Source organism: Loxodonta africana, chromosome 24, assembly GCF_030014295.1.
Source record: "Loxodonta africana isolate mLoxAfr1 chromosome 24, mLoxAfr1.hap2, whole genome shotgun sequence".
Taxonomy (NCBI): domain Eukaryota; kingdom Metazoa; phylum Chordata; class Mammalia; order Proboscidea; family Elephantidae; genus Loxodonta; species Loxodonta africana.
The window spans coordinates 45,021,398-45,029,229 of NC_087365.1; the positions used below are offsets into that span (position 1 = coordinate 45,021,398).

Here is a 7,832-nt window from a genome sequence, read left to right on the forward strand (position 1 = left end):
ACCCAAATCCATGGGTCAGGTCTCTGGCTGGAGGCTTCTCCTGACTCGTGTGGTTGCAGGAGCTGACGAACTTAAAATCAGCAGGTCAGGCGGTAGGCTGCTGGCTCACATCCCAAGGGCCAGAGGTTAGAAGATGACGAGTTGGATGCAGGATCCAGAGTGCTAGAGCTTTGCCAGAGCATCTGTATATATTGGATGCAGGCCACACCCCCAAGTAAACTCCCTTTTCAACTGATTGGCTGCTCACATCAGATCGCAAAATGGAGGATAATTACATCATTACATAACTGCCAAACCACTAAGAATCATGGCCTGGCCAAGGTGACATACAACCTTAACCATGACAATCACGTTATATCTCTCATCCATCTAGGTCTTATTAATGTCTCTTCCAGGGCTTTGAACCGGTTCAGACAGGTTTAGTAATAGCTGATAAAGCAAAACTGGAATAGACCTGAATTTTTCAGGTGATCCAGAATGCCAAACGGAAGAGGAAAAATTACAGGTGGAAGCCCCGGGATGGGAGACTCAGAAGAGACACAGTAAGCCCTTTCAGGAGCCTGATGTGTGAGACTGGATTATTGGCAGGACTGTGGAGAGCAACATACATTCAAAACGGTGTGGTCGGCTGCCATCTTTGAGCGATGCACTGCTGTTTCCAACTCTACTCAAAATCCAATGGGCAAGAGATTTAACTGCTATTCAATGCATATGCTGCCCTTGTTTTCTAAGAGGGAGATTAAGTTTCTAGCAGGGCTTTAACCTGTAATTTTTCCTGTTCCAGTTATCATTCATTCACCCAAATTTTTAAAATTCAAATCTGTTCCAGTTTCACTACCTCAGTGATGACTGAACTGGAAAGAACCGGTTCAAAGCCCTGGTCTCTTCATAAAATTTTACAATTTTTTTCCTGTAGAGATCTTGTATGTTTTTGTTATGTTTATTCTAAGGTTTCAAAATTTTAAAATAATACTGTAAATGGTATCATAAGTTTTTAATTATTTTCTTTTCATTTGTTGCTGCTGTGGAGAAATTACTTTTGTATATTGATCTATACCTACTTATCTTGCTAAATTCCCCCATTATTTATCATAATTGCTTTGTGTATTCTTTTCAGTGCTTTATGTAGTCAATCATCACCTGCAAGTAATGACAGTTGTACTTCTTTATATTTTCTGATATGACTAGTAGGTTTATCATCAACTCTATATTATTTTATGTTACAGAGACTACGGAGAATTTTTTTTTTTTTTTAACATTTCCTCCTGTACTTTTATACATTTAATACTGTTAGTGCCCTTTTCCTTGCTTGACTTCTAATATTTGACTTCTCAGGTTTTAATAATTTTATTTGAGTTCTCCTTCTTACCTAAGTGACAATAAATGGGTGTGTTCTAAGATCATAGGGTAAACAAGTAGGGGTATAGAGGCAGCATGATAATGAAGGAGAGAAAGCCAAGCAAGGGTGAGATCTCAGAAAGTAGCTTCACCTGAGTCCTTAGTGAAAGTGTGAAGAGAAAATTAAAACTCACAGTTTTACCAAAGCAAGGGAATTGGTCTTTCATACTCCTGAGCATGTCAGTTATTTGGGTAAGGACTGTGCTGAAGGCTTGCAAATTCCAAGGCTATTCTTGTTCTTAGCACCTTTGGGCAAAGCCATGTCCAATAGCCCAAGGGCAGTCTAATGAAATAGAGCAACAGGCACTGGCTACTAAAAAGAAAGCATGCCAAAACTGGCCAGGTATGGTGTGCACACACATGGAATAATACATTTACATAAAATATCTATATGTCCATCTATGAAAGGAAAGAAAACATCTACTCCATGAGAAATTATTCCCCTTAAGGGTGAGTTTACGGAATCCAGTTGTCAGTAGTTAATCCACCATCTTTGTTGTCACCCAGAACTACAGGAATTGAACAAGGTTGGTCAGAAGTTTCTTTTATCTCAGTCTTACCAAGTAGGGTCAATGATCTCAGTACCAACAGCACCATTATTGCACTACAGGTAAACCAGCATCTCAGTCTGTGCCACCAAATAACCCTATCTTCCTCATTACCAGGTCTGATGCCTTTGCCAGTAAGACTACCTAATCTTCCAAACCTTTCCCACCTCAACCTCCCAGCGCCACTCCCTGCTGGGGCAGCAGAAACCATATGGGGTCTTTAGACACCCTTGTTATGGAAAGTCGAAGTGCATGTACAATATCCCAAGGCCAAGGTCAGAAAGTACGTGCAGTTTTCAAATGTTAAGATGGGGAGTAGTGACAGGGTTAGGGAGAATTCTGAGATTATACAGGAGCAGGATGTGGTCTCCTGTGCTGAAGGTCACTCAGGCTCCAGTTTTAGTTAAGTAAATGGAAAGTTACTGGATGGGGGCAAATTTACAAGGGCTCTGATACAGTAGATCCAAAGCATGGATGCTGCCAAAAAAAAAAAGTTTGGTTCTGCCTAAAACTTATGTTATTAGGTAGACTAGACTACTATAACAAAGAGACCCCATCATATAATGGCTGAAATTAATAGAAGTTTTATTTTTTGTTCACGCAATAACCCAAGATGAGTTTTCTGTATCAGTGGGTGACCTTTCTTCCATGTGGTGATTCAGAGACCCAGACTCCTGTATTTTGGCTGAACCATGCTCTAGAGCTTTGTCATCTATACTGAGCTGGTGAAGGGAAAGAGAGTGTGAAGGAGACTTACCATCTTCTTAAGGCCTTGACCCAGAAGTGACAAATTACTTTTGCCCTCATTCTGTTGGGCAGAATATCTACATTGCCACAGTAGCTGCACGATGGTTGGACCAGGGAAATGCAGCTCCTATGTGAGTAGTAGTTTCCCAACTATAATTCTTCCTTGCTGGGGTCACTATGACAGTGTCCACTCTCCAAATAGTTACCTTTCAGGTGTGGGTATAAAGAAAATCTGGGAAAGTGAAAAAGTTAGGAAACACTACTAACTGCAAGCTAAAGGTACCAGGATCAGAGATTTTGAACAGAAATCACACCTGAGTTCTAAGGGAACTTAGTGGCTGAGGAGTTTAGGGTAATAGAACAGACGTCAAAATGTCATCATTGTATCCTTTTCAGATTCTCTTTATTGGGAGCCTAGCATGCCCAGGTTGCCTGCTCCTTCTCCCGGTAAGGGAGAATGAACATCTTCACTTCTGAGAGCCCATTTCCTCCACAACGTTCAAGGTCAAGGTCCACCTCCTCCCAGAAAACCTGCCTGAACCCTCCACGGACAGGTTGATACGACCTTTTTCAGAATATCAGTAGTTGGTATACCACAAATGCGTGACAATCAGAATTTATTTTAAGAGTTGTTAAGTGTCATAGAGTCAGTTCCAACTCATAACTACCCTATGTACAACAGAACAATACACTGCCCATTCCTGCGCCATCCTCACAATCGTTGTTATGTTTGAGCCCATCATTACAGCCATTGTGTCAATCCATCTCACTGAGGGTCTTCCTCTCTTTTGCCGACCCTCCACTTTACCAAGCAAGATGTCCTTCTCCAGGGACTGGTTCCTCCTGTTAACATGTCTGTTCAAAGTACATGAGATGAAGTGTTGCCATCCTCCCTCCCATGGAGCACTCTGGCAGATTTGTTCGTTCTTCTAGCAGTCCATGGTATAGTCAACATTCTTCGTCAACACCATAGTTCAAAGGCATCAATTCTTCTTCGGTCTTCCTTATTCATTGTCCAGCTTTCCCATCATATGAGGCAGTTGAAAACATCATGGCTTGAGTTACGTGCACCTTAGTTTTTTAAAGAGGTCTTTTGCAGCACATTTGCCCAATGTAAGACGTCATTTGATTTCCTGACTGCAGCTTCCATGGGCATTAATTGTGAATCCAAGTGAAATGAAATCCTCGAAAACGTCAGTCTTTTCTCTGTTTATCATGATGTCGCTTATTGGTCCAATTGTGAGCATTTTTATTTTCTTTATGTTGAGGTGTAATCCATACTGAAGACTGTGGGCTTTGATCCTCATCAGTAAGTGCTTCAAGTCCTCTTCACTTTCAGCAAGCAAGGTTGTGTTATCTGCATATCGTAGGTTGTCAATGAATCTTCCTCCAATCCTGATGCCGCATTCTTCTTATAGTCCAATTTTCTCAGATTATTTGCTCATCATACAGATTAAATAAATATAGTGAAATGATACAACACAGTTGCATCTTTCTTGATTTTAAACCATGCAGCATCCCCTTGCTTTATTTGAACAACTGCCTCTTGGTCTATATACAGGTTCAGCATGAGCACAATTAAGTGTTCTGGGATTCCCATTCTTTGTAATGTTATCCATAGTTTGTTATGATCCACAGAGTCAAATGCCTGTGCATAGTTAATAAAATACAGGTAAACATTTTTCTGGTATTCTCTGCTTTTAGCCAAGATCCATCTGACTTCAGCAATGATATCCCTCATTCTACATCCTCTTCTGAATCCGCCTTAAATTTCTGGCAGTTCCTTGTCAATGTGCTGCTGCAACCACTTTTGAATGATCTTCAGCAAAATTTTACTTGTGTGTGATATTAATGATATTATTCAATAATTTCCACATCCTGTTGGATTACCTTTCTTTGGAATGGGTGCAAATATGGATCTTTTAAGTGAGAGCTGTGTGGTTATGGGAAACCATGTTTTGTGAAATATCAATATGATTAAATGAGTAAGGCTAAAGATAGGCAACAAAAGATGGGTGATTAAAATGTCAGAAAATGAAGGATTGCTTATATTAAATATGTGAGGAAACTAGAAGGAGAATACACTGAGACTCAAGATAATCTATGCCGCGAGATTATCATCTTTTTAAAAATATTAATATTTTTCTCTTTTCTGTAAATCCTTTTGCAATTTATATATGTGTCTTAGTCATCTAGTGCTGCTATAACAGAAATACCACATGTGGATGGCTTTAACAAAGAGAAATTTATTTCTTCACAGTAAAGTAGGCTAAAAGTCCAAATTCAGGGTGTCAGCTCCAGGGGAAGCCTTTCTCTCTCTGTCGGTTCTGGAGGAAGGTCCTTGTCCTCAATCTTCCCCCGATCGAGGTACAGGTAACTGGGCACAGGGACCCCGGATCTAAAGGATTCACTCTGCTCCTGATTCTGCTTTCTTGGTGGTATGCGGTCCCCAACTCCCTGCTTCCTTCCCTTTCATCTCTTTAGAGATAAAAGGTGGTGCTGGCCACACCCCAGGGAAACTCCCTTTACACTGGACCAGGGAGATGACCTGAGTAAGGGTAGTGCTATAATCCCACCCTAATCCTCTTTAACATAGAATTATAATCACAAAATGGAGGACAACCACACAACACTGGGAATCAGAATCTAACCAAGTTGATACACACATTTTTTGGTGGACATAATTCAATCCATGACATTATATATTACCCACTAAAACTAAAACCCACTGCCGTCGAGTCGATTATATATTATAACTTTCAAAAAAGAAAACATCTTTAGCAAAAGGGGAGGGTTAGTTATGTGAGAGGAAAAGGACATGATAAGGGGCAGAAAAGGGCCGGCCAAGGGAAAGAAAACAAGGGCTCCTTGCACTGCCTGGATTGACCAGAGGAGGCAGCAGTATGCCCAGGATAATGCCTTCTCCTTTCTTTGCCTCCCTCTCCATGCCCAGCTGCTTCAGGAGTGTTCAGTGACTTCCTGCCCACACTCAGAAGCTAACTGCTGCGGTCAGAGTCATGGCACCCCGGGCTCTGCTGCCCATCCTGCTCTTGTGTGTGCTGCTGCTGCAGGTCCAGGGAGGGCCCCACAACCGCCACCAGAGGACCCAGCTAAGTAGGTGATGAGTTGAGATGGGGGCATGGGGAGGGGACAGGAGGGGTTGTGCCCAATCTGAAGAAGACCTGGGAATTAGTGCCTCTCAGCACATCCGAATCTGACCCCAGTTCGTGAAGACATAGGACCCTCCCATACCATGGCCTCCAGCCCCTTCAATGGCCCTGAGAATTGTGATGGGAGAGAGGGAACAACCTACATCTTTTATTCTCCATTCCACAATCCCAGAGACAAATGGTGCACACAGTAGTGAAAGGTGTCCCAGGGCTGAGTCAAGTGAAAGAAGAGAATAGTCTTTGATTTATGCACATTTGCAAGGGATAAACATGTTCACAGATGAAGGTAGGTGTAGAAAGAAAGGGCATTGGACAAGCAAAATTTGGGGTCTATCGGACCAAGTTCCAGTTATCATCAGAGGGACCAGGACATTGGTGGTGGTAGAAGAGCGACTGAAAGTGGTGAGTTCTGGGCAGAAATTCTGGAGACAGTGAAGTGATGAGAGGATGCAGGGAGACGGGCACATTCTCTTCCCTCTCTGGGACCCCGAGAGCTCAGGGTGAGGGTGGAAGGACCTCTCAGGCTTAGTTGAGTTCTCAGTGTCACAGCATAGATTTTATGGGGGTGACCTCACCAAGGCCATGACTAATAGGGTGACAGGGCCCAGTAGCAGATGTGTGGAGAGGGTCCAGGAGCCCTAGGCACTGGGAGGGCTATTGAGGCAGGAAGGAGACATAATATTTAAAATAAGAACAATCTGTAGAATTTGGAGGGGCAGAATGAGATTTTCCTAAAAAGTCCAGGAATGTCGTGAGCGGAAACTGGGTTCTGGGGTCTTGGAGGAGGCTATCAAGCTTGAGAATGGAGTGCTGTCTAGGTGCCTGGTTCTACTGACCCTGTCTCCTGCCCCATTTCAGAATCACAGGGACTTGTAGAAATCCAGGCCTGTGAGAAGCGGCCGAGCATACATCTGTGCAGTCGCCTCTGTGAATATCACCAGGAGTGTCAAGCCAATAACATATGCTGCTCAACCTTCTGCGGAAACATCTGCATGAGCCTCCTGTGAGTGGGGGGCTGGGCTGTGACTGCTTGCTCCCTCTACCCTCTCCTCAGACACCTGTGCCCATGACTGAAGCGTGAAGACGACAAACTCTGGCCATCAGCAGGAATGTTGCCCTCCCTACTGTGTGAACTACTTGTCCCTGTCAAATAAACCAGGGCAAGTCCAGGGACCCTTCCTGTACTGGAACTCCTGTATTCATTGCTAACCTAGTGCAGTGCCCGTACTTGCCCCACCCCCTTGTGTACCCAGGTCCTCACCTTTCTCTCCTGGCCATGGTTTTTTACTCTCTCTCTTTGGCCCAGACAACACTGCCAGGCCTAGGAGGTTCAGCCCCTTGTCACTCTGCTTACCGACCCAGAGCTTCCAGGGGGTGAAACTGCTCATGTGTGGTCCCTTCAAACGCTAAGGAGAACATTCCTCACCCTGCATCAGAAAAGCCAGGTTGAGCTTGAGCCACGTAAAGGTTATAACCTGGCCACAGAGTAGGAGTTCCCCAACGGACTCTGTGGTAAGGAAAATGAGTCCCAGGGAAGTGAGGTAACATGCCCAGGGCCAAAGGACAGTGAGAAGCTGTGACACAGCTCTAAGAGGGTGTTTCCTCTAGACTCCCTTTCTTTTTGCTCTTGTTTAAAAATAGACAACTCAAGCTGGCAAAATTGTCATGAAAGGAGAGTCTGGAAGGGCTGACTCATTAGGGGGAGAGCAAGTGGGAGTACAGAGTAAGGTGTATATAAACTTATATGTGACAGTCTGACTTGATTTGTAAACGTTCACTTGAAGCTCAATAAAAGTTAATAAAAAAAAAAAAATAGACAACTCAGAGCAACATGGTTGCCCAATTAGGATTGGTGCCCTGGAGCAGTGGAGCCAATGAAAGAACGAGAAAGTTTTTTTAGGAGATATACACCACTGGAAATCTGATAGTAACGCAGACTGTCTCTATGGAGTCCCAAAAAGGAATTTTA

General features: G+C 43.4%; 1 protein-coding gene across 1 annotated transcript; it reads left to right on the forward strand.

The window, feature by feature from the left end:
- Positions 1–5,629: 5,629 nt before the first annotated feature.
- LOC100662111 (WAP four-disulfide core domain protein 10A) lies at positions 5,630–7,093 on the forward strand. Its single transcript, XM_003411740.3, has 2 exons — positions 5,630–5,807; positions 6,740–7,093. The coding sequence occupies exons 1-2, from the start codon at positions 5,711–5,713 to the stop codon at positions 6,868–6,870; spliced, it is 228 nt and encodes a 75-aa protein (XP_003411788.1). The 5' UTR covers positions 5,630–5,710; the 3' UTR covers positions 6,871–7,093.
- Positions 7,094–7,832: the final 739 nt, after the last annotated feature.